Below are 26,647 nucleotides of genomic sequence, written 5' to 3'. Positions count from 1 at the left end.
TTATACAATTTTTTCTTGAGAATTTTGCTTTAGATTTACCAAAAACCATATAATATGAGGTCAAACCTAAACAACACTTTGAATTGTATCTAATTAGACGGGACCTTGTACTACATAGCTGAAGGTAAATCTAAAGGAAATTGGACAGAAAATTGTATAGTGTATGGCCTGCCTAAGTGGAGCCCTTGACTGCTCATTAATCACCGGCCCCCTGTGTCTGGGGTGAAATCCTGCCCAGTGCTCACCTTGTAATCCGCTGGGGAGACATGATATTCCCAAACTGGAACCCTCAGAACGACAGATGAGAATGAAATTAGGAAAGAAAACTTTCCTACAAAAGTTCTGTTGAAATCTGGAAGTCAGTGAGGGGAAGCCTGGCTGAGTGAGATCTCTGAACTTAGTTCTCGGGTCTGTACACCTGCTGTGCTTTTTACGTGGAGCTCCCACCATCCCTGTGCAGATTTCCCATGTCTCCACTCCTGCTGTGCTTTTTGCGTGGAGCTCCCACCATCCCTGTGCAGAGTTCCCGTGTCTGCACTCCTGCTGTGCTTTTTATGAGGAGTTCCCACCATCCCTGTGCAGAGTTCCCGGGTCTGCACTCCTGCTGTGCTTTTTATGAGGAGCTCCCACCATCCCTGTGCTGAGTTCCTGGGCCTGCACTTCTGTTGTGCTTTTTTATGAGGAGTTCCCACTATCCCTGTGCGGAGTTCCTGGGTCTCTACACCTGCTGTGCTTTTTATGAGGAGTTCCCACCATCCCTATGCTGAGTTCCTAAGTCTGCACACCTGCTGTGCTTTTTATGAGGAGTTCCCACCATCCCGATGCTGAGTTCCCAAGTCTGCACTCCTGCTGTGCTTTTTATGAGGAGTTCCCACCATCCCTGTGTAGAATTCCTGAATCTACACTCCTGCTGTGCTTTTTATGAGGAGTTATTGCTGTATTTAGTAGTGTTCGTTCTCCTTTACCAGAAACCTGTCAGTACAGGTGAGGGGTGTCTGTGGATAATAACAAACTGCGTGTCTCTGACTAAAGTTGAATATTGCCCTTGCTATAGGTGTAGGCCATTTATGTACCTCATGAAGCCTGATGGGAATACTTCCAGGACGTTGCTAGGGCATTGCTAAGTGAGACCTAGTCATCACTGCTCACCTCCTCCGTCACAGGAGTGAGGTTTTTCTTTGATTCAGACCCCCTCACATGCTCTATCTCTCCCCTGGAGTAGTAGCTTTGAGCTCAGCTTCTGAGAGCTCACTCCTGTGATGGTGGAGGTGAGCAGTAATGACTAGGCCTCACCCAGCAACACCCTGGGAGTATTCCAGCCAGGCTTCAGGAGGTATGTAAATGGCCGACACTTATAGCAAGGGCAATGTTCAACATTAGTGTGAGCTGCACAGTTTGTTTTTATCTACAGACACCCCTCACCTACATAGGCAGCTTTTTGGTAAAGGTGAACTATCCCTTTAAATTTCCTTTAAACCGCTTCCTGTCCGCCCTATAGTAGAAATACTGCTACAATTGCGCGCACGCATGTGTGTGTGTGTACAGGGGCGGACTGACAACTCATGGGGCCTCTGTGTCCTTGCCCAAAGTCAAAAAAGCCTATGAAAAAGGTACCAGGGGCATCTCTTGGGGCCCCCTACTGACCCCGGGCCCTCCAAATGGTCAGTCCACCCCTGTGTGTGTGTATGTGTGTATATATGTGTATATATATATATATATATATGTGTGTATATATATATATATATATATATATATATATATATATATATATATATATATATATATATATAGAGATATAGTGATTTTGCACTTCTGGGTAGGGGACGTGCATGCTCCCTACCCGCACCACCATTCCCAGCCACGGCTGTCAATCACTGGGTCCCGGACGATGATTACTCGCCAGCGCCCTTTGATTGCCGAGCAAAACAAAACCGTTCTCCTCCCTGTCAGCTCGTGCACACTGCTTTGCATGGCTGTGCACTTACAGTGAAGCACACAGACACAGCCCCTAGTAAAACAGCACACAGGTAACCCTTTGATTGCCCCTCATGTTTACCCCTTCCTGCCCAGTGCCATTAGTACAGTGTCAGTGCTTTTTATTAGCACTGATCACTGTATTGGTGTCACTGGGGATGTCAGTGACACCAAGTCGCTGATCGACGCCATTACTAGAAAAAAAAATCCCAGTATCTATACCGCCATTTGTAAATGCTATAATTTCACATAAACCAATTAATTTACAAGTATTGGGATTTTTTTGTTAGCAAAGACACGGAGCAGAATACATTTTGGCCTAAATGAATGACGAAATTTGATTTTTTTTTATTATTATTTTTACTGGACATGTTTAATAGCAAAAAGTCAAAAATATTGTTTTTTTTTTTTCTTTTTTTAAAGCTCAAAAAATAAAAACGCACAGGCGATCAAATACCCCCCCCCAAAAAAAGCAGAATTTGTGGGGAAAAAAGGATGTAAATTTCATGTGGGCGCAGAGTTGCATGACCGTGCAATTGTCAGTTGAAAGTAATGCAGCGCCGTAACGCAAAAAATGGCCTGGTCAGGAAGGGGGGGGGGGTGCAAATCCTCTGGAGAATATAGTGGGAAGAGGGGGAGCGCCTCCGGGTGGATGTGGGGGAACGCCTCCGGGTGGATGTGGGGGAGCGCCTCCGGGTGGATGTGGGGGAGCGCCTCCTGGTGGATGTGGGGGAGCGCCTCCTGGTGGATGAGGGGGAACGCCTCGGGGTGGATGTGAGGGAGCGCCTCGGGGTGGATGTGAGGGAGCGCCTCGGGGTGGATGTGGGAGAACGCCTCGGGGTGGATGTGGGAGAACGCCTCGGGGTGGATGTGGGAGAACGCCTCGGGGTGGATGTGGGAGAACGCCTCGGGGTGGATGTGGGAGAACGCCTCGGGGTGGATGTGGGAGAACGCCTCGGGGTGGATGTGGGAGAACGCCTCGGGGTGGATGTGGGAGAACGCCTCGGGGTGGATGTGGGAGAACGCCTCGGGGTGGATGTGGGAGAACGCCTCGGGGTGGATGTGGGAGAACGCCTCGGGGTGGATGTGGGAGAACGCCTCGGGGTGGATGTGGGAGAACGCCTCGGGGTGGATGTGGGAGAACGCCTCGGGGTGGATGTGGGAGAACGCCTCGGGGTGGATGTGGGAGAACGCCTCGGGGTGGATGTGGGAGAACGCCTCGGGGTGGATGTGGGAGAACGCCTCGGGGTGGATGTGGGAGAACGCCTCGGGGTGGATGTGGGAGAACGCCTCGGGGTGGATGTGGGAGAACGCCTCGGGGTGGATGTGGGAGAACGCCTCGGGGTGGAAGTGGGAGAACGCCTCGGGGTGGAAGTGGGAGAACGCCTCGGGGTGGAAGTGGGAGAACGCCTCGGGGTGGATGTGGGAGAACGCCTCGGGGTGGATGTGGGAGAACGCCTCGGGGTGGATGTGGGAGAACGCCTCGGGGTGGATGTGGGAGAACGCCTCGGGGTGGATGTGGGAGAACGCCTCGGGGTGGATGTGGGAGAACGCCTCGGGGTGGATGTGGGAGAACGCCTCGGGGTGGATGTGGGAGAACGCCTCGGGGTGGATGTGGGAGAACGCCTCGGGGTGGATGTGGGAGAACGCCTCGGGGTGGATGTGGGAGAACGCCTCGGGGTGGATGTGGGAGAACGCCTCGGGGTGGATGTGGGAGAACGCCTCGGGGTGGATGTGGGAGAACGCCTCGGGGTGGATGTGGGAGAACGCCTCGGGGTGGATGTGGGAGAACGCCTCGGGGTGGATGTGGGAGAACGCCTCGGGGTGGATGTGGGAGAACGCCTCGGGGTGGATGTGGGAGAACGCCTCGGGGTGGATGTGGGAGAACGCCTCGGGGTGGATGTGGGAGAACGCCTCGGGGTGGATGTGGGAGAACGCCTCGGGGTGGATGTGGGAGAACGCCTCGGGGTGGATGTGGGAGAACGCCTCGGGGTGGATGTGGGAGAACGCCTCGGGGTGGATGTGGGAGAACGCCTCGGGGTGGATGTGGGAGAACGCCTCGGGGTGGATGTGGGAGAACGCCTCGGGGTGGATGTGGGAGAACGCCTCGGGGTGGATGTGGGAGAACGCCTCGGGGTGGATGTGGGAGAACGCCTCGGGGTGGATGTGAGGGAGCGCCTCGGGGTGGATGTGGGTAGGAACGCCTCGGGGTGGATGTGGGTAGGAACGCCTCGGGGTGGATGTGGGTAGGAACGCCTCGGGGTGGATGTGGGTAGGAACGCCTCGGGGTGGATGTGGGTAGGAACGCCTCGGGGTGGATGTGGGTAGGAACGCCTCGGGGTGGATGTGGGTAGGAACGCCTCGGGGTGGATGTGGGTAGGAACGCCTCGGGGTGGATGTGGGTAGGAACGCCTCGGGGTGGATGTGGGTAGGAACGCCTCGGGGTGGATGTGGGTAGGAACGCCTCGGGGTGGATGTGGGTAGGAACGCCTCGGGGTGGATGTGGGTAGGAACGCCTCGGGGTGGATGTGGGTAGGAACGCCTCGGGGTGGATGTGGGTAGGAACGCCTCGGGGTGGATGTGGGTAGGAACGCCTCGGGGTGGATGTGGGTAGGAACGCCTCGGGGTGGATGTGGGTAGGAACGCCTCGGGGTGGATGTGGGTAGGAACGCCTCGGGGTGGATGTGGGTAGGAACGCCTCGGGGTGGATGTGGGTAGGAACGCCTCGGGGTGGATGTGGGTAGGAACGCCTCGGGGTGGATGTGGGTAGGAACGCCTCGGGGTGGATGTGGGTAGGAACGCCTCGGGGTGGATGTGGGTAGGAACGCCTCGGGGTGGATGTGGGTAGGAACGCCTCGGGGTGGATGTGGGTAGGAACGCCTCGGGGTGGATGTGGGTAGGAACGCCTCGGGGTGGATGTGGGGGAGCGCCTCGGGGTGGATGTGGGAGAACGCTTCGGGGTGGATGTGAGGGAGCGCCTCCGGGTGGATGTGGGTAGGAACGCCTCGGGGTGGATGTGGGAGAACGCCTCGGGGTGGATGTGGGGGAGCGCCTCGGGGTGGATGTGGGTAGGAACGCCTCGGGGTGGATGTGGGTAGGAACGCCTCCTGGTGGATGTGGGGGAGCGCCTCCTGGTGGATGTGGGGGAGCGCCTCTTGGTGGATGTGGGGGAGCGCCTCTTGGTGGATGTGGGGGAGCGCCTCTTGGTGGATGTGGGGGAGCGCCTCTTGGTGGATGTGGGGGAGCGCCTCTTGGTGGATGTGGGGGAGCGCCTCTTGGTGGATGTGGGGGAGCGCCTCCTGGTGGATGTGGGGGAGCGCCTCCTGGTGGATGAGGGGGAACGCCTCGGGGTGGATGTGAGGGAGCGCCTCGGGGTGGATGTGAGGGAGCGCCTCGGGGTGGATGTGGGAGAACGCCTCGGGGTGGATGTGGGAGAACGCCTCGGGGTGGATGTGGGAGAACGCCTCGGGGTGGATGTGGGAGAACGCCTCGGGGTGGATGTGGGAGAACGCCTCGGGGTGGATGTGGGAGAACGCCTCGGGGTGGATGTGGGAGAACGCCTCGGGGTGGATGTGGGAGAACGCCTCGGGGTGGATGTGGGAGAACGCCTCGGGGTGGATGTGGGAGAACGCCTCGGGGTGGATGTGGGAGAACGCCTCGGGGTGGATGTGAGGGAGCGTCTCCGGGTGGATGTGGGTAGGAACGCCTCGGGGTGGATGTGGGGGAACACCTCGGGGTGGATGGGAACAGAGCCAGGCAGGTCTCACCAAGTCATAGAAGCCAGTTGGTAATCACAGACTACTCATAACTGATTTTGCACAGACTGTTTCTTCTATAGGCCTGTGTAATGTATTCTGCATATCCATTACATGACAAATGTTTCCCCTGCCCAGGATGCTGGCACTGTGATTGGATGGATCTAGGTGTGCAGGTTGGGGTACGGGGGGATAGCCTGCAATACGAAGCTCTGTCTGATGAAGGATAGGCAGGGCTGTAACATCATTGTAGGTGTCTGCTCATTGCCGCCTCCTCTTCTGTCCCCAGCACATTTCTGAGCCCAGAAAAGAAGTGGAATCTGAGTTCCCCACCGGAGATCAGCCAAAGACGGAGTCTGAGGAGCAGCATGACGAGAAAGCACAATGGTGGGCAGAGAATGTGGTCACCCTGGACAGTACAGAAACCGATTCAGAGATGGTGGACAATTCCCAGTCCTCGGAACCCTTAAATCCAGATCTGGAACCCCCACGTGAGCCAATTGTGTTCTCAGAGAGCACGCAGACAGTCACATTTCTGGAGGACACGGACAATCAGGAGGGGGAACCTGCAACCCAAGATCTGGAGGAGAGACTACCAAACGCACAGCCTCAGAAACCAGGTAACGCAGCGTTTATCAACGTTTGAGCTATTGGGGGCCTCAAATGCGGCCCCTGACATCACTTAAGGGCCACACATATAACGGTCAATATATGCAATGCATGAGAGGACTGTCAGAAACTCCAGCCTAATAGAGGTAATGAGAGTCAAAGAGTGTAGGCAGGATACATTGTTGGTTGGAAATATGCTGCAGAAAACTGGGAACATGTTACAATCTAAGGTCCCTAACCCTCAAGGGGCGTACAATCTAAGGTCCCTAACCCTCAAGGGGCGTACAATCTAAGGTCCCTAACCCTCAAGGGGCGTACAATCTAAGGTCCCTAACCCTCAAGGGGCGTACAATCTAAGGTCCCTAACCCTCAAGGGGCGTACAATCTAAGGTCCCTAACCCTCAAGGGGCGTACAATCTAAGGTCCCTAACCCTCAAGGGGCGTACAATCTAAGGTCCCTAACCCTCAAGGGGCGTACAATCTAAGGTATCTAGCCCTCAAGGGGCGTACAATCTAAGGTCCCTAAACCTCAAGGGGCGTACAATCTAAGGTCCCTAACCCTCAAGGGGCGTACAATCTAAGGTCCCTAACCCTCAAGGGGCGTACAATCTAAGGTCCCTAACCCTCAAGGGGCGTACAATCTAAGGTCCCTAACCCTCAAGGGGCGTACAATCTAAGGTCCCTAACCCTCAAGGGGCGTACAATCTAAGGTCCCTAACCCTCAAGGGGCGTACAATCTAAGGTCCCTAACCCTCAAGGGGCGTACAATCTAAGGTCCCTAACTCGCATTCATACATACACATACTAGGGACAATTTAGACAGGATCCAGTTTACCTACCAGCATGGCTTTGGAGTGATACATCAGATACCAAAGTGCCGTAGGTTGGGCACCAGGGAGGTAACGTCATGGTGGTGCACAGTGGAAGTGGTTTATGTGGTACTGGCCCTCTGCCCAATTGAAGGGGCAGACCTACAAAAACTCTTCATCCTGGGAGACCTTCAACCCCAACTTCAGCGCCGGAATGCAGCTTTCTGCACTGGTTTAGGAACCCACAAAACGCTCTTCTTGCCAGTTTTCTGACACATTGAGGTTGATTTGCTAAAAGACAAACATGCTGTTCACTTTGCGAGACACACACACACCTTTGGTATTAATGAAATTAACAACAAGTGCACTAGGTGGGCAACAATGAGACGACCCCCAAAACAGGAATGGTTAAACTAATTAACAACCTCCTCTGCTACTTACCTGACCAGATCAATATCCCAGAAGTTTCATTGACTTCATGCTATACTCTGATTAAAAAGTGTTCCTTTAATTTTTTTGAGGTGTGTGTGTGTAACAGTAAATTCTTACCCCAGCACTTGCAGTTTAAAATGCTTTCAATGCTGCTGAGTCCAGCTCTTTCACTGCTGCTTCCCTGAACCTCTGGCCTTCGCAGGAAAGAGTTAACCATGGACCAGGACAGTCTAGTCCAGAGGAAGAGGCAGGAGGTGAGGAGTGCCTTGCCATCCTAGGCTGTGGGGCTGTGTGTTTCTATTGACACCCGAAGCGTAGAGAGACACAACTCTAGCACCTGCATGCAAAGGTGGCCCCATAGGTTGTTGCAAGAGAGAAGATCCACCATGAAACTGGAATCTTGTGGCAACAATCATGTGACCAGCTTAAACTGAAATACAGGCGAGGATTTAAATCATTGAAAGTGCAGCTGAAGGTTTACTATCCCTTTAAAGGTTTGTGTCTCCTAAGAGTGCTGGAGATCTAGTTCAGTTTGTGTGTTGGGGATTTCCGGATTAGATTTATTGGCTCTGGAGTGAGGCATGTAACATGTACATTTGCCCTTTGTACTGTCTTCTATAATGTAGCTGTCTGTTCTGTAGACTGACGTAAGCAGTCTGTCCAGCCATATCTAGTAGTAGTTGGTCACAGCCAGCTGGACTTCTGTAATGGTGAAGAATTTTCGTAGCTTCTCCGAGATGCTTCCTTACTTCTGGCTGATACCAACATTTATCCTGACTGTCATTAGAACTGAAGAAGGGGCTTATCCACTTGCCTACCAGGCACTTACAGTCAGGTCCATAAATATTGGGACATCGACACAATTCTAACATTTTTGGCTCTATACACCAACACAATGGATTTGAAATGAAACGAACAAGATGTGCTTTAACTGCAGACTGTCAGCTTTAATTTGAGGGTATTTACATCCAAATCAGGTGAACGGTGCAGGAATTACAACAGTTTGCATAGGTGCCTCCCACTTGTTAAGGGATCAAAAGTAATGGGACAATTGGCTTCTCAACTGTTCCATGGCCAGGTGTGTGTTATTCCCTCATTATCCCAATTACAATGAGCAGATAAAAGGTCCAGAGTTCATTTCAAGTGTACTATTTGCATTTGCAATCTGTTGCTGTCAACTCTCAAGATGAGATCCAAAGAGCTGTCACTATCAGTGAAGCCATCATTAGGCTGAAAAAACAAAACAAACCCATCAGAGAGATAGCAAAAACATTAGGCGTGGCCAAAACAACTGTTTGGAACATTCTTAAAAAGAAGGAACGCACCGGTGATCTCAGCAACACCAAAAGACCTGGAAGACCACGGAAAACAACTGTGGTGGATGACCGAAGAATTCTTTCCCTGGTGAAGAAAACACCCTTCACAACAGTTGGCCAGATCAAGAACACTCTCCAGGAGGTAGGTGTATGTGTGTCAAAGTCACCAATCAAGAGAAGACTTCACCAGAGTGAATACAGAGGGTTCACCACAAGATGGAAACCATTGGTGAGCCTCAAAAACAGGAAGGCCAGATTAGAGTTTGCCAAACAACATGTAAAAAAGCCTTCACAGTTCTGGAACAACATCCTATGGACAGATGAGACCAAGATCAACTTGTACCAGAGTGATGGGAAGAGAAGAGTATGGAGAAGGAAAGGAACTGCTCATGATCCTAAGTAGAGATGAGCGAATCGAACCAGGCGAACCGGAATTCGAGTCGAATTTCAGGAAATATTCGATTCGCGGCGAAACCGAAATTTTGCCTACTTCGGGTGCGCGAATCGAACATTTCCCGATCAGCCGGCAAAAGTGTCCCTGCAGTGAGCTCCGCTATTTCTGACAGTTCTCTGACAGAAGGAACACATGTTTAGCGGTTGAAACATTGTATCTATTAGTTTACATTTAGGATACAGATGTTTCAACCGCTGTACATGTGAAGAAGCTGTGAGAGAACTGTCAGAAATAGAGGAACTCTGCACATACACTTTTTGCCGGCTTGGAATTATTCTTCTTTTCATCCTACTTCTTCTTCTTCTCCTTCTTCTTCTTCTTCTTCATCCTCATCCTCTTCTTCTGAGGATGAGGATGAAGAAGAAGAAGAAGCAGTAGGATGAAAATAAGAATAATTCCAAGCCGGCAAAAAGTGTATGTGCAGAGTTCCTCTATTCTGCAGATACACTTAGAGGAGCTCTGCACATACACTTTTTGCCTGTTTGGAATTAATCTTATTTTCATCCTACTTCTTCTTCTTCTTCTTTATCCTCATCCTCAGAAGAAGAAGAAGAGGATGAAGAAGAAGAAGAAGAAGAAGAAGTAGGATGAAAATAAGAATAATTGCAAGCCGGCAAAAAGTGTATGTGCAGAGTTCCTCTATTCTGCAGATACACTTAGAGGAGCTCTGCAGATACACTTAGAGGAGCTCTGCACATACACTTTTTGCCGGCTTGGAATTAATCTTATTTTCATCCTACTTCTTCTTCTTCTTCATCCTCATCCTCAGAAGAAGAAGAAGAGGATGAGGATGAAGAAGAAGAAGAAGAAGAAGTAGGATGAAAATAAGAATAATTCCAAGCCGGCAAAAAGTGTATGTGCAGAGCTCCTCTAAGTGTATCTGCAGAGCTCCTCTAAGTGTATCTGCAGAATAGAGGAACTCTGCACATACACTTTTTGCCGGAAACCGCTGTATGGAGGGAATGTCCCAGAACTGTCATAAATAGTCTATTTCTGACAGTTCTGGGACATTCACTCCATACAGCTGTTTCAACCGCTGTATGGAGGGAATGTCATAGAACTGTCAGAAATAGACTATTAATGACAGTTCTGGGACTGTCCTTCCATACAGCGGTTGAAACATTGTATCTATTTGTTTCCATAAATGGATCCATTTATGGAAACAAATACATACAATGTTTCAACCGCTGCATGGAAGGACAGTCCCAGAACTGTCATTAATAGTCTATTTCTGACAGTTCCATGACATTCCCTCCATACAGCGGTTGAAACAGCTGTATGGAGTGAATGTCCCAGAACTGTCAGAAATAGACAGAAACTGTCACAGAACTGTCCTTCTTCTCATCCTTCTCCTTCTTCTCATCCTTCTTCTCATCCTTCTTCTCATCCTTCTTCTCATCCTTCTCCTTCTTCTCATCCTTCTCCTTCTTCTCATCCTTCTCCTTCTTCTCATCCTTCTCCTTCTTCTCATCCTTCTCCTTCTCCTTCTTCTCATCCTTCTCCTTCTTCTCATCCTTCTTCTCATCCTTCTCCTTCTTCTCATCCTTCTCCTTCTCCTTCTCATCCTTCTCCTTCTCCTTCTTCTCATCCTTCTCCTTCTTCTCATCCTTCTCCTTCTCCTTCTCATCCTTCTCCTTCTCCTTCTCATCCTTCTCCTTCTTCTCATCCTTCTCCTTCTTCTCATCCTTCTCCTTCTTCTCATCCTTCTCCTTCTTCTCATCCTTCTCCTTCTTCTCATCCTTCTCCTTCTCCATCTTCTCATCCTTCTCCTTTTCCTTCTTCTCATCCTTCTCCTTCTTCTCATCCTTCTCCTTCTCCTTCTTCTCATCCTTCTCCTTCTTCTCATCCTTCTCCTTCTCCTCATCCTTCTCCTTCTCCTCATCCTTCTCCTTCTCCTCATCCTTCTCCTTCTCCTCATCCTTCTCCTTCTTCTCATCCTTCTCCTTCTTCTCATCCTTCTCCTTCTCCTTCTTCTCATCCTTCTCCTTCTCCATCTTCTCATCCTTCTCCTTCTCCATCTTCTCATCCTTCTCCTTCTTCTTCTCATCCTTCTCCTTCTTCTCATCCTTCTCCTTCTTCTCATCCTTCTCCTTCTTCTCATCCTTCTCCTTCTTCTCATCCTTCTCCTTCTCCTCATCCTTCTCCTTCTCCTTCTTCTCATCCTTCTCCTTCTTCTCATCCTTCTCCTTCTCCTCATCCTTCTCCTTCTTCTCATCCTTCTCCTTCTTCTCATCCTTCTCCTTCTTCTCATCCTTCTCCTTCTTCTCATCCTTCTCCTTCTTCTCATCCTTCTCCTTCTTCTCATCCTTCTCCTTCTTCTCATCCTTCTCCTTCTTCTCATCCTTCTCCTTCTTCTTCTCATCCTTCTCCTTCTTCTTCTCATCCTTCTCCTTCTTCTTCTCATCCTTCTCCTTCTTCTTCTCATCCTTCTCCTTCTTCTTCTCATCCTTCTCCTTCTTCTCATCCTTCTTCTCATCCTTCTCCTTCTTCTCATCCTTCTCCTTCTCCTTCTTCTCATCCTTCTCCTTCTCCTTCTTCTCATCCTTCTCCTTCTCCATCTTCTCATCCTTCTCCTTTTCCTTCTTCTCATCCTTCTCCTTCTCCTTCTTCTCATCCTTCTCCTTCTCCATCTTCTCATCCTTCTCCATCTTCTCATCCTTCTCCTTCTTCTCATCCTTTCCTTCTTCTCATCCTTCTCCTTCTTCTCATCCTTCTTCTCATCCTTCTCCTTCTTCTTCTCATCCTTCTCCTTCTTCTCATCCTTCTTCTCATCCTTCTCCTTCTTCTCATCCTTCTCCTTCTCCTTCTTCTCATCCTTCTCCTTCTTCTCATCCTTCTCCTTCTTCTCATCCTTCTCCTTCTTCTCATCCTTCTTCTCATCCTTCTCCTTCTTCTCATCCTTCTCCTTCTCCTTCTTCTCATCCTTCTCCTTCTTCTCATCCTTCTCCTTCTTCTCATCCTTCTCCTTCTTCTCATCCTTCTTCTCATCCTTCTCCTTCTTCTTCTTCTCATCCTTCTCCTTCTTCTCATCCTTCTTCTCATCCTTCTCCTTCTTCTCATCCTTCTTCTCATCCTTCTCCTTCTCCTTATCCTTCTCCTTCTTCTCATCCTTCTCCTTCTCCTTCTTCTCATCCTTCTCCTTCTCATCCTTCTCTTTCTTCTCATCCTTCTCCTTCTTCTCATCCTTCTCCTTCTCCTTCTTCTCATCCTTCTCCTTCTCCTTCTTCTCATCCTTCTCCTTCTCCTTCTTCTCATCCTCATCCTTCTCCTTCTCCTTCTTCTTCTTCTCATCCTTCTCCTTCTTCTCATCCTTCTCCTTCTCCTTCTCTTTCCTCATCTCCAAGGGCATTTAAATTAAAGGTACAGTGTTCTGCACTAATTTAAAGGCTCTCTGAAGCCTAGAAACCCTTTTTATAAGTCATCTTCGTAGCGAAGAAATTCGCATCGAATCGAATTTCACACTGGAATTCGCCGAATCAGCCGAATCGAATTTTTGAGAAATTCGCTCATCTCTAATCCTAAGCATACCACCTCATCAGTGAAGCATGGTGGTGGTAGTGTCATGGCGTGGGCATGTATGGCTGCCAATGGAACTGGTTCTCTTGAATTTATTGATGATGTGACTGCTGACAAAAGCAGCAGGATGAATTGTGAAGTGTTTCGGGAATATTATCTGCTCATATTCAGCCAAATGCTTCACAACTCATTGGACGCTTCACAGTGCAGATGGACAATGACCCAAAGCAGACTGCAAAAGCAACCAAAGAGTTTTTTAAGGGAAAGAAGTGGAATGTTATGCAATGGCCAAGTCAATCACCTGACCTGAATCCGATTGAGCATTTCACTTGCTGAAGACAAAACTGAAGGGAAAATGCCCCAAGAACAAGCAGGAACTGAAGGCAGTTGCAGTAGAGGCCTGGCAGAGCATCACCGGGGATGAAACCCAGCGTCTGGTGATGTCTATGCGTTCCAGACTTCAGGCTGTAATTGACTGCAAAGGATTTGCAACCAAGTATTAAAAAGTGAAAGTTTGATTTATGATTATTATTCTGTCCCATTACTTTTGGTCCCTTAACAAGTGGGAGGCACATATGCAAACTGTTGTAATTCCTACACCGTTCACCTGATTTGGATGTAAATACCCTCAAATTAAAGCTGACAGTCTGCAGTTAAAGCACATTTTATTTGTTTCATTTCAAACCCATTGTGGTGGTTTGTAGAGCCAAAAATGTTAGAATTGTGTCGATGTCCCAATATTTATGGTCCTGACTGTATACCACCTTATTTACCAGGCCAATTTTCAGCTTTCAGCGCTGTCGCACTTTGATTGACAATTGCGCGGTCATGCAACATTGTACCCATATGAAATTTTGATCATTTTTTTCTCACAAATAGAGCTTTCTTTTGGTGGTATTTAATCGCCACTGGGCGCTTTACTTTTTGCGCTATAAATAAAAAAAGTGCAAAAAATTTGAAAAAAAAAATAAGTTTCTTTGTTTCTATTATAAAATTTTTCAAACAGGTATTTTTTCTCCTTCACTGATGTGTGTTGATGAGGCAGCACTGATGGGCACTGATAGGCAGTACTAATGAGGTGGCACGGATAGGCGGCACTGATAGGCAGCACTAAAGGGCACTGATAGGCAGTACTAATGAGGTGTCACGGATAAGCGGCACTAATATGCAGCACTGATAGGCGGCACTGATAGGTGACACTGATGATGGTTACTGATAGACGGCACTGACTGGCATCACTGCTGGGCACTGACTGGTGGTACTGACTGGCACAACCCCTGGGCACTGACTGGCGGCACTGACTGGCAGCACTGCTGGACTGCACTGGTGGGTGGCACTGGTGGGCAGCACTGGTGGGTGGCACTGGTGGGCACAGGTGGGTGAGCACAGGTGGGTGGCACTGGTGGGCACAGGTGGGTGAGCACAGGTGGGTGGCACTGCTGGGCAGCACTGGTGGGTGGCACTGCTGGGCACAGGTGGGTGGGCACAGGTGGGTGGCACTGCTGGGCACAGGTGGGTGGCACTGCTGGGCACAGGTGGGTGCACTGCTGGGCACAGGTGGGTGATCTGCTGGTCACAGGTGGGCGGAGCTAGTGGGCGCACTGCTGGGCACAGGTGGGCGGAACTTGCGGGTGGCACTGCTGGGCACCGATCATCAGGGCACTGATCATCAGTGCCCTGATGATCGGTGCCGATCCCCGCTCTGACAACTGCCGGTTCTCGGCAGTACTTTCCTCATGATCTGACAGCGTGAGGAAAGTGCAGCCGAGAACCAGCACTTGCATTTCCCTCTGATCAGCGTGTCATTGGACACCGCTGATCACGTGGTAAAAGGCCGCTGTGATTGGCCTTTTACCACATCACGTGATCAGCTGTGTCCGTAGGACACAGCGATCACGGAGATTGCCGGGTGCGCGCCCCCTGGGGCGCGCAGGAGAGCGCGTTCTGGGAGGACGTCATATGACGTCCACTCAGAACTGGCCGGCCGCAGTGCAGCCGTCATTCGGCTATCTGCGGTCGGCAGCTAGTTATAGACGCTACTAAACATCTTCAACATTTCAGAACAAGTCCAGCTGAATGTGAGCAACTACTACTAGCTATACCATGACCGGGATCCATGAGAACCTTCCCAGACACTGCCCCGTCAGTCCTTCACCTGACTCGATGTAGAGGGGACCCTGACCTGTTCTGTTCAATCACAGACGTCCCGTTCCCAATAATTGGGAACCGCGCTCATCCTGCCATTTTGCAGAATACAAAGTCGTCGGCCAATGAGAGAGCTGCTAATAAAGTAGATTCACCAGCAGTTTTACCATCTCCAGATTTGCCCTTTTTAGGGAAGATAAAAAAGTTGATTACCTGGTTGGTGTGTAGTGGTGCCGAAGCGATTAAAAATCAGGTTTAAAGCGGAGTTCCACTCACTCTGTAAAAAAATAAAAGTCAGCAGCTACAAAAACTGGAGCTGCTGACTTTTAAAAAAGCTTCCACTTACCTGTCCCACGATCCTGCGTTGCCCCCCCCCGCAGCCCGTTTCCCCGGCTGTCCTGTATTCCAGGCACCAGCATCTTCAGTGTGGGCACCCGGCTGTGACAGCTTGCGGCTTCACAGCCGGGTGCCCACTGCGCATGCGCGAGAAGCACTGCGCTTCCTGAAAGGCCCTGCAGTCTTCTGGGACCTGTCGTGTCCCACAAGACTTCGGGGAGGGAGGGTAGGAGGCAGGGGCGGACTGACAACTCATGAGGCCCCCGAGCAATAGGGGATCATGGGGCCCCTGTGTCCTTGCCCACACCCAAAAAAGCTTATGAAAAAGACAATGAAAGGTACCAGGGGCATCTCAAGGGGCCCCCTACTGACCCCGGGCCATCGGGCAGTCCCCGAGTGCTCAAATGGTCAGTCCGCCCCTGGTAGGAGGACAACTTCCATTTCCAATCGCCTGGGCGATCGCAGCGGAAGTGGGAGCGGGTACCTGTCAAATTCAGGTACCCATTAGCCACCCCACTCACCCCCCCCAGCTCCCCAAAAGGTGCCAATCCTTAATGGGGAGTGGGGGACCAATCTTTAAAGCGCAACTTCCCCTTTTGGGTGGAACTCTGCTTTAATTGTTTATCCATGTAGGGTAGGTCACCTTCAGGATTGTTAAAAAAAAAAAAAATACCCTTCCATTGAGGCCCCCCCCCACCCCACGCTTCAAGGGTTAAAGCGGAGTTCCACTCACCCTGTCAAAAAATAAAAGTCAGCAGGTACAAAAACTGTATCTGCTGACTTTTAAAAAACAGCCACTGACCTGTCCCTCGGTCCTGTGGTATGTCCCCCGCAGCCCGTTTCACTGGTCGTCCTGGAGGCCGGCATCTTCAGTGTGGGCACCCGGCTGTGACATCTTGCAGCTTCACAGCTGGGTGCCCACTGCGCATGCGCGAGAAGTGCTGCGCTTCATGAATGGTCTTGTAGTCTTCTGGGACCTGTCACGTGTCCCAAAAGACTACAGGGAGGGAGGGAGGACATTTCAGTAACACCACCAGAAGTGGGAATGGGTACCTGTCAAATTCAAACCCCCCCCCCCGCTCCCCAAAAGTGCGGGGGAGCAGTCCTTAAAGCTGAACTTCCCCTTTTGGTTGAAGCTCTGCTTTAAATTCTGGTTAAGTCTAGGGGTAAAGCAGCAAGCCGAGTACTTACCTTATTCCTCGCTCTGGCATTCTTTCTATGCCTCCTATTCCCTGTGACACTCTGGGTTGTGGTGGGCCCTCGGCATCCTCATGTGCAGTGCAGGGCTATTGGTCCTGCATTGTACTTGATGATGTCTGCGTTTTTACTGCCAACTGAAAGGGCAAAGAAGAGGCTTCAGGGGACAAGCTGCGCACATGGAGGAAGCCTGTTTGAGCTAGGAATAAGGAAGGTATTACAACGTATTCCTCTCCCCCTAGTTTTTATAATAATCCTGTTTTTTAGGTTTTTTTTTGGGGGGGGGGGTTCTGCTTGGAGTAGGGGTTTAGGGCCCTTGCACACGGGGCCATGCTTGGTGCTGTTTGTCATTCCTGACATTTTAGACTTGCGTTCCGGCATTCATTCCTGAATGTATGGGGACCTAAATGCAAGTACCACTTGGTATAGCGTTCAGCCCCATCCAGCTGCAGTCTGCCATAGACAGCGGGGCCTAACCCCTCCACACCTAGGGGTAAAACCGATCTTAATGCCTAAGTAAAGTGTTGCAACTTTGACATGCGTTCGTAAAACCGTACATATCCCCGCAACTACATCCAGGTGAATTATACCCGGTTTTTGTTTTTTCAGGACAAATTGAGCTTTCATTTGGTGGTAAATGGTAATGGTTATCTCCTGATTTATTTTTTTTTAATTATTAATCATTAACAAAGTAAACCGGCCCAAAATAGTACAATTTTTTTTTATTATTTGGTGGTAAATGGTAATGAATATCTCCTGAATTTTTTTTTTTTTAATTTTTATTATTATTATTATCAAAGTAAACTGGCCCAAAATAGTACCATTATTTATTTATTTATTTTTAATTTTGCTGTCTCTTGTTACTTCGATAACCCACCACCAAAAAACAACCCAAAATAAATTCTACAGCTGCTGACAATCGCAGCGATACCATATATGTGTTATATTATTTTGTTGCTGACACTGACACTCATTTTTAAAAATTGAAAAAAAAAATCCTGAGCTTGTGACCCGAACACTAACCCTGGCACTAACCTACATCAAACCTTGATATATAGTATGTATTTTATATATACATATTTTTTTTTTTTTCAATATTTATTTTATTTTTTTACACACAGTTTTTTTTTTTTTTTTTTTGTTTGTTTTCTCTCTGCAAGTGAGAGAGAGATACAATGTATTTCTCTCCTCCATTTAGAGAGAGAGAACACATGGGGCCAGCTTCACAGTGATTGATGACTGTGATAGCCAATCAGAGGCTATCACAGCAATCAGGTGACCCGGAATCTGGAGTTCCAGGTCCCTATTGTTCGTACTGGACCCAGGGCTCTCAGGAACACCCTGGTGTTTGTGCTGGGAGCACGCTGTGCGACTTGCTTCTAGCACAAAGACAGATACACGAATATGCGGCCACACGGAAAAAAGCCATATTCTGTGAGGCCGCATATTTGTGTGACATCGGCGCCAAGGGGTCTTTCATCTGGGGACCCTGATGTAAGAGGGGCCTGTGATGGGAACCCTGATGTAAGAGGGGCCTGTGATGGGAACCCTGATGTAAGAGGGGCCGGTGATGGGGACCCTGATGTAAGAGGGGCCGGTGATGGGGACCCTGATGTAAGAGGGGCCGGTGGTGGGGACCCTGATGTAAGAGGGGCCTGTGGTGGGGACCCTGATGTAAGAGGGGCCTGTGGTGGGGACCCTGATGTAAGAGGGGCCTGTGGTGGGGACCCTGATGTAAGAGGGGCCTGTGGTGGGGACCCTGATGTAAGAGGGGCCTGTGATGGGCACCCTGATGTAAGAGGGGCCTGTGATGGGCACCCTGATGTAAGAGGGGCCTGTGATGGGCACCCTGATGTAAGAGGGGCCTGTGATGGGGACCCTGATGTAAGAGGGGCCTGTGATGGGGACCCTGATGTAAGAGGGGCCTGTGATGGGGACCCTGATGTAAAATATAGTGAATGCAGGGTCCGGGTTGACCAGATATAGTGAATGCAGGGTCCGGGTTGACCAGATATAGTGAATGCGGGGTCCGGGGAAGAGCGGATATAGTGAATTCAGGGTCCAGGGAGACCGGATATAGTGAATTCAGGGTCCAGGGAGACCGGATATAGTGAATGCGGGGTCCGGGGAGACCGGATATAGTGAATGCGGGGTCCGGGGAGACCAGATATAGTGAATGCGGGGTCCTGAGAGACCGGATATAGTGAATGCGGGGTCCGGGGAGACCGGATATAGTGAATGCGGGGTCCGGGGAGACCGGATATAGTGAATGCGGGGTCCGGGGAGACCGGATATAGTGAATGCGGGGTCCGGGGAGACCGGATATAGTGAATGCGGGGTCCGGGGAGACCGGATATAGTGAATGCGGGGTCCGGGGAGACCGGATATTGTGAATGCGGGGTCCGGGGATACCGAATATTGTGAATGCGGGGTCCGGGGATACCGGATATAGTGAATGCGGGGTTCGGGGATACCGGATATAGTGAATGCGGGGTTCGGGGATACCGGATATAGTGAATGCGAGGTTCGGGGAGACCGGATATAGTGAATGCGGGGTCCTGAGAGACCGGATATAGTGAATGCGGGGTCCGGGGAGACCGGATATAGTGAATGCGGGGTCCTGAGAGACCGGATATAGTGAATGCGGGGTTCGGGGAGACCGGATATAGTGAAAGCGGGGTTCGGGGAGACCGGATATAGTGAATGCGGGGTCCGGGGAGACCAGATATAGTGATGTTCTTCTACAACTTGTACAGATCCCCACACCAGATGACCGTCTTGCTAGGTGCTGCTAACCCCATACCCAGAACCAAAATGGCAGTTGTGGAAAAGATGGGGTTCTGCTGAGGGGACCCTAGGGGTTCCACTACAGGGCTGCCATTGCAGCTGAGTTGTACCTGCCCAGTGGTAGCTTAGGCATTCCCCCAGATTGCAGGTTCCTTCACTGTACTGCTGACATGGGTCATATCTGTTTTATTACCCCTCTTGTGTCCAGTATGACACCGCTTCTCCTATAATCTGCTAGGCCGATGCCTGCACACCCCCTTGTGTTGGGGTGTCGGTGGATGTAGTGTTCCGGTGGTGTGCGGTTCCATGTGCTCTATAGGTGATATTCTGCAGCTCGCCTGCAGCAGTCCTCGTGTGGGTGCAATCAGAATAGGACAGATTTATGCCATGCATGTCAGGCGTTTCATCAGCCAGGTGTCTGCCCATGTGAAACCACCATCTGTCGCGCCTGGCTGTACTCAGCGCCCCCAGGCTCACCAGGTGGGGAGGTGTCACCTCTTCCTGCACTTTCATTGGCCCACGGCAGTGTTTCATGTAAACTTTCTAGAAGCATTCGGACGGAAAGTGAACTGAAACCTGTTTCTCAGAGCTGACTTGTTTATATTGGTAACGGGAAGATAAAGACTTGTCTCTGGATGTCTGCTCTGATTTCAGGTCTGCAGCAGGTGAAATGCTAGTTTTGTGGATACAACTAAAACTAAAATGCTTTTGAAAAAAGTCCTGGATTCTTTCTTGGATACACAGAATATAACTGGATATAACATTTATAGGTAAAGATGATCCAGGGAATATCCGATTGCCTCTCGGGGGATCAGGAAGGAATTTTTTCCCTGCAGGAGCAAATTGGATCGTGCTTTGCTGGGTTTTTTTGCCTTCCTCTGGATCAACTGTGGGTTATAACTTTTTTTTTTTTTTTTTTTTTAATGGTTGAACTGGATGCACGTTTGTCTTTTTTCAGCCAGACTAACTATGTAACTATGATCACCTTCACATTACTTCCATACATTGCAAAGATTGTATCACACACAGCCATGCCTGCTTCAGGTCTGTAAGCATCAAGGTTGGCCTTTCCATTGCACTTGCTGAAGGCTTTCAAATTGAACACAAATCAGCTCCATCTTTACTACAGTGTAGAAGTGGAAAACCCAGTTACTCCTACGCTTGGGGATGGACTCAATGTCATTAAGACCACATATGGAAATTCTTGGGATATGCACGCCTTGCAGCCCTCAAAGGACCGGGGGAGTCCAAAATACTGAATAGAGAAAAACAAAACAGAGGGCGCACCAGCCTAGTGCATTACCTTTAAAAATGTTTAATGAATGTAAATCACAAGTATTATACTCACAAATCATCAATAAATAAGAGGCACATCATAAAGGAACAGCTCTGTCCAATTCACACTGCGTGTCTATCTGTAGTGAGAACTCTGGACATCCAAAAGGCTGACGCATTTCGAGGACTAGCCTCTTCCTCAGAGCCAAATGACTAGACGTCTGTCTCTCTCTTATATGTGCTCACTAATGAATCCTCAATGGTTACATGGGGGCCGTCCTTCCGGCTCACAGGGGCGGGGAGTACCGTGATAAAAAAAAAATGCTGACATAACGAATGCAATGTACTGAGTAGTGATTTGGCTAATTTTGGGATGCCAGAGTCCCCTCCCATTTAGCCCAATCATTTCAGGAAATCAAAGTCCAGCTGATGACATCACAGGTACATTTAGATGAGTTATTTTCAATGATTTCTTTTTGTTTTTTTTTTTTGTTACCAAACAGCTTCAATTTTATTTTGGGAGCTGTGGAAACTTCTAACGTATACAGATGATACACTCTGGGATGGATATTGAGAAGCACCAAATACAAAACTTCATATCACTTAGAGATCATTTTGAAACATTTATGGTTTAAAGCCCAACTCTCAGGGCTCTCGGGGGATGTATTTTTGGGTGTGTGCGGACGTGACTCCTCCCCTGACACATTTTTGCCACAAATCAGGGCTTAATCTGCCATGGCGCGGGCCAGCCATCAGCACCAAAACAACCAACTATGCACTAGGGCCAGGAATGCATGGGATTTACTAAGGCTGGCCGTACACTATACAATTTTCTGCCCAATTTCCTTTAGATTTACCTTCAACTATGTAGTTCAAGGTATAAAACGTAAAATGCAGCGCTGACAAATGAAAGGTACCAATGATAAAGATGTACAAACAATGTGGTAAAATACAAATGAATACAAATATAAAAATGGCACTGAAGTGCAATAAAGTTCTGTGAAGGTGCTCTCTGCGTTTCCAGTGCATATGATAGAAATGCACACTAACCAGAAGCGTATTCAAAATACGCTGTGTGTAATTATCCTGAAGATCCCCCTCTCTCTGGTCAGAAAATGGACTGGAACTGAAGAAAATGAGGAAGGAGCGCCCTCGTGTGGTGAAGATGGGATCCCTAAAGTCAGAGATCCCCTTTCAGTGATGTGTAGATAGGAAATCCTTGATGGTAAAAAAACTTTCCCCTCTCTGGAGCTGGTGGATCACGTCCGTTCTCTGAAATTTGAAAAGCTCCTCACAGGAGACCAATTGAAATACTCATAGTGTAGTATGTAGGTAAAATCTTTATTAGAGCAAATACAGCAGGGATGCAGTGAATCGCAGTATCAGGTAAAACATGAATGACTGACCATCCAGTATCTAAGATGGCCGCCGGGCCTCCACGTGGCACCGGCGGCGTGACGTCACAACGTCCTGGGCTCCAGCTGACACGTTTCGTGCGCACGCACTTCTTCAGAGGTAGAGACGAAGGCTACTACTATTTACTATGTAGTTCAAGGGCCTGCCTAAATGGATACAATGGAAAGTGATGTTAGGTTTGACCTCCTATGGTAAAGCTAAACCAAAAATCTCAAGAAAATTGTATAATTTATGGCCAGCCTTAAGCTGGTGGACTGAGAATCTGGTGCAGCTCTGCGTAGTTGTAACGGAACCGGACCCCGACTGCACTTGGGTATTTCCGTTAGACTCCCGCTTCCCTGTCCGAACACAGATCCACGGACACCACCGCTGACCATACAAGACGAGACAGCACCAGACTTGTATTAAAACAGGAAATAGACTGCTTTATTTTAACACAGACACAAGATATATACACAGGGCGGGGCAATACATTTAGTAACAAGAGACACACAGCAGACACCCCCCCCCCCCCCCCTACCAAGCCAATACATATAAACACATACATCCCATAATAGTTTGCTGGCCAGCAAGACACAATAGAACAATGGGACCACCTGGCAGTAAACAATGAACAACCCCCACCCCACCTATACATGTCTACACAATATCAAGACAATTCACCCTGTACCCATAACAGGCACAGGGTGACTTACACATAAGAAGGATATGGGGAGCCGGGACAGGGGTCTCCCCACCTCTCCAAAGGGGGCTGTGTTCCATGGGCCCCCCACCCAAAGTGACTCCTGTCACAATAGTAACCGATCAGCTTCTAACTTCAGCTTTTTAAATAAACCTGGAAGCTCATTGGTTACTATGCACAGCTGCACCAGATCCTGTGTTAGGCTGGCCGTACATGGGTCAATTTCTGAACGATTTTTCGTTCGAAAATCGGACCTAAGAATAATCAACTGGTTTTCGCTCGGTTAGTGGGGCAATAGCACCGGCCGATTTTTTGTGGTTCCTCCCCATTTCGTTTATCGAGCATGTTGGAAAATTCGTGAAAAATGACCAATTGGTGGCACCATCGGATTACTGAACGAACGACGTTCGGTTGAAATGTCGTTTGGAATTCGACCCAAGTATGGCCTGCTTTAGTAATTCTCCCCATGGTAGCCTGCCAACACCATGGCGCTGATCTAGGGCAGGCGGTATTCTGCGGCACCCACAGCATTCAGGAGAGGACGGAGTGCGCTTCATCTTCAGCCTCACATGGACATCTCTGTGTCCTATGAGGAAGCCCCGCAATGTGTTGTGACATAAAAAGGGTAACTATTTTTGGAATATAGTTGGGTATCTGTGGTCATTTTGGTCCTTTTTGGGGTCACTTGGGGTAGGAAGGTAGTGCAGGAGGATCATCTATACTATTTTTGACATAAAAAAAAGGACTTTTATGTAACCATTACAATAATGGATCATCATATAATCTATTCAGCAAATTCCTGTAAGGTTCAATGTGAGCGTTATTTTATGGAAAGCGTGATATTTAACTCTTCCTGTGTTCTCTTGCAGTCACCACCGCTATCGGAGGGACAGCAGACGGGGAGCCATGTCACTTCCCTTTTCTCTTCATGGAGAAGGAATATGACGAGTGTACGTCGGATGGGAGGGAGGACGGCAGGCTGTGGTGCGCCACCACCTATGATTACAAGAGAGACCTAAAGTGGGGCTTCTGTGAAAGTGAGTGTTTAGAGGGTGAGGGGGACAAACGCTTCACAATATACGATCCTGAAAACGGGAAATGTTCTGTTCTCTAACTGAACACTGAGCATATTCAGAAAGGATTCAGAACTCCTTCACTTTTTCCAGTGTTAGGTTCCTTTCACACGTTCCGTATGTCCGTTTTTTTTCATCTGTCCGTTAACGGATGAAAAACAGGCCCCCATGTATTTCTGTGGAATTGCGGATGTAAACAGATGAACATCTTTTTACACCCGTTAATGTCCGCATCAGTTAACATCCGTTTTTTTTTAACAGAAGAAAACCCTATTTTTCTTCCACATAAAAACCCGGAAAGGACGAAAAACTGATATCAACAGATGTAAACAGATGTAAACAGATGTAAACTAATGTAAATGGATGAAAAACAGATGTAAACAGCTGAAAAAACTGATGGAAAACAAATGAAAAACGGATGGAAAACAAATGAAAAAACGAATGGAAAACATGAAAAAACGGATTTAAATGGATGAAATAACTGATATTAACTCATCAGTTTTTTCTTTGAAAAAACGTGACTGAATAAAAAAAAAACTGAACGCCCATGTGAAAGGACCCTTAGGCTGCTTTCACACTGAGGAGTTTTTGAAGCTTTTTTGCATTTAAAAAAAAAAAGTGCCTGAAAAGCTCAAGAAAACTGCTTCCCTATGTACGTGAATGTATGTCTATGTATGTTTTCACACGTTGTGTTTGCAATGCGGTGTAAAAACAACTGCTTGCAGCATCTTTGGGGCATGTTTGGGGAGTTAAAAAAAAAAAAAAAAAAGAGCCCCAAAAACGCCTCTTACTATTGGAATCAATGGAAAACGCCTGAAAAACACCTCTGAGAAGTGTTTTTGGTGTCGTTTTTTAAGTCACGTGTCCTTTAAAAAATGGCCAGAAAATTAAGCAAAAGCGCTGTAACAACGCCTATGCGTTTTTGCTGTGTTTTTGCGGCAGATCACTGTGAAAGTAGCCAAAGGCAGCTTTCACACTGAGGAGTTTTTGAAGTGTTTTTGCGTTACAAAAAGCGCCTAGAAAACTTGAGAAAAAACTGCTTCCCTATGCATGTCAATGTGTATCTATGTATGTTGTCATGCGTTGCGGTGTAAAAACAACTGCTTGCAGCATCTTTTGGGTCATGTTTGGGGGGGTTTAAAAAAAAAAAATGCCCTAAAAATGCCTCTTCCTATTGAAATCATTGGAAAGCGCCTGAAAAACGCCTTAAAAACGTCTTTGAGAAGTGTTTTTAGGTCACGTGTCCTTTAAAAAACAGCCAGAAAGTGCAGCAAAAGTGCGGTAAAAACGCCTATGCGTTTTTGCTGTGTTTTTGCGGTGTTTTTGCGGCAGATCAGTGTGAAAGTAGCCTTATGTTGCAGCCTGATGCTACTGTTGTTTTAAATTCATTTTTTTCCCCTCATTAATCTGCCCTCCCTATTCCATAATGACAAAGTAAAATCAGAATTTTAAAAATGTTCTCAAATTTATGAAAAAGGAAAAAAATGAAATATCACATCGGCATAAGTATTCAGTCCCTTTGCAGCAACACTTGACATTTCGCTCAGGTGCATTCCATTTCTCTTGATCGTTGCTGAGACTTTTCTACACCTTGATTGGGGTCCTCCTCTGGTAAGCTACATTGGCTGGACATGATTTGGAAATGGCCTCACAGCTGACAATGCATAACTGTATCAGAGCAAAAGCCACGAGACCAAAGGAAATGCCTGCAGAGCTCAGAGACAGGATTATTGCAAGGCACAGATCTGGGGAAGGCTGCAAAAAATGTCTGCTGCACTGAATGTTTCCAAGAGCACAGTGGCCTCCATAATTCTCAAATGGAAGAAGTTTGGCACATCCTGGACTCTTCCAAGAGCCGGTCGCCCTGGCTAAACTGAGCAGACATGGACCTTTCATCTGCCCGCTCTGCTTTGCTCAGCAGGGGATCAGCGAACAGATCTCCTGCTGAGCAAACCAGAGTTAAGCGAGTCCAGCCCGTATGAAAGGGGCCTCATTTTTTTTTTTTTCTAGCTCATGCTGAATAAATGTAGGATAACCACCAGCACCTGTCTGCCTCCTTTCTGTCATGGCTGTGCTACCATGTCTCGAAAACACTCCTCACTTCCGCTCTGTGGAAGAATGGGAAGTCCTCGGTGCAGGAGGGACAGTGGTGGGTGCCACTAAAGAAGGCATTGTGTGCCCATTAGTGATGAGCATTTCCTGGACTGTCCTGTGTATTGCGGGCTGTACAAGGACTGCAATATTGATGCTTTCTGTCTCTGATGCCCACAGCGGAAGAACAGGCTAGCAAGAGGCGGCAGATGCAGGAAGCAGAAGATCTGTACCAGCTGGGCATGAAAATCCTGAATGGGAGCACAAAGCGATCTCAGAAGAAAGAGTACGTTGTATATTTTGTGTGCCTTCTTCATACCCCACCCATCTTGCACCCTATCCTGGTTCTCCTATAAGACTATGCATCTCTTATACTTACCAAGTGGGTTTTCTAGCCCCAAGTAACTTTGTAAATGAGAGTCCACCTTACATTGATGGTCAGCGGGAGAAGGTCCACCTTACATAGGTGTCAGTGGGGAAAGGTCCACCTTACGTAGGTGTCAGCGGGAGAAGGTCCACTTTACAATGATGTTCAATGGGAGAAGGTCCATCTTATGTAGGTGTCAGCGGGGGAGAGGTCCACCTTCCGTAGGTGTCGGCGGGGGGATAGGTCCACCTTCCGTAGGTGTCGGCGGGGGGAGAGGTCCACCTTCCGTAGGTGTCGGCGGGGGGAGAGGTCCACCTTCCGTAGGTGTCGGCGGGGGGAGAGGTCCACCTTCCGTAGGTGTCGGCGGGGGGAGAGGTCCACCTTCCGTAGGTGTCGGCTGGGGAGAGGTCCAC

General features: G+C 48.7%; 1 protein-coding gene across 4 annotated transcripts in view; it reads left to right on the top strand.

Annotated features, from left to right (window-relative positions):
• Positions 1-26,647, top strand: part of SEL1L (SEL1L adaptor subunit of SYVN1 ubiquitin ligase) — an 80,963-nt gene that overhangs the window by 6,520 nt on the left and 47,796 nt on the right. For all 4 annotated transcript variants that reach the window (XM_089665855.1, XM_089665853.1, XM_089665856.1 and 1 more), the window contains exons 3-5: positions 6,019-6,349; positions 23,573-23,740; positions 26,048-26,153. In XM_089665855.1, coding sequence (XP_089521981.1) covers positions 6,019-6,349; positions 23,573-23,740; positions 26,048-26,153 — 605 coding nt within the window. The remainder of the gene's footprint in view (positions 1-6,018; positions 6,350-23,572; positions 23,741-26,047; positions 26,154-26,647) is intronic.

This window comes from Staurois parvus, unplaced genomic scaffold, assembly GCF_062004578.1.
Source record: "Staurois parvus isolate SC_StPar_1 unplaced genomic scaffold, SC_StPar_1.0 ptg002372l, whole genome shotgun sequence".
Classification (NCBI taxonomy): domain Eukaryota; kingdom Metazoa; phylum Chordata; class Amphibia; order Anura; family Ranidae; genus Staurois; species Staurois parvus.
This window is presented reverse-complemented; position numbering and strand designations above follow the sequence as displayed.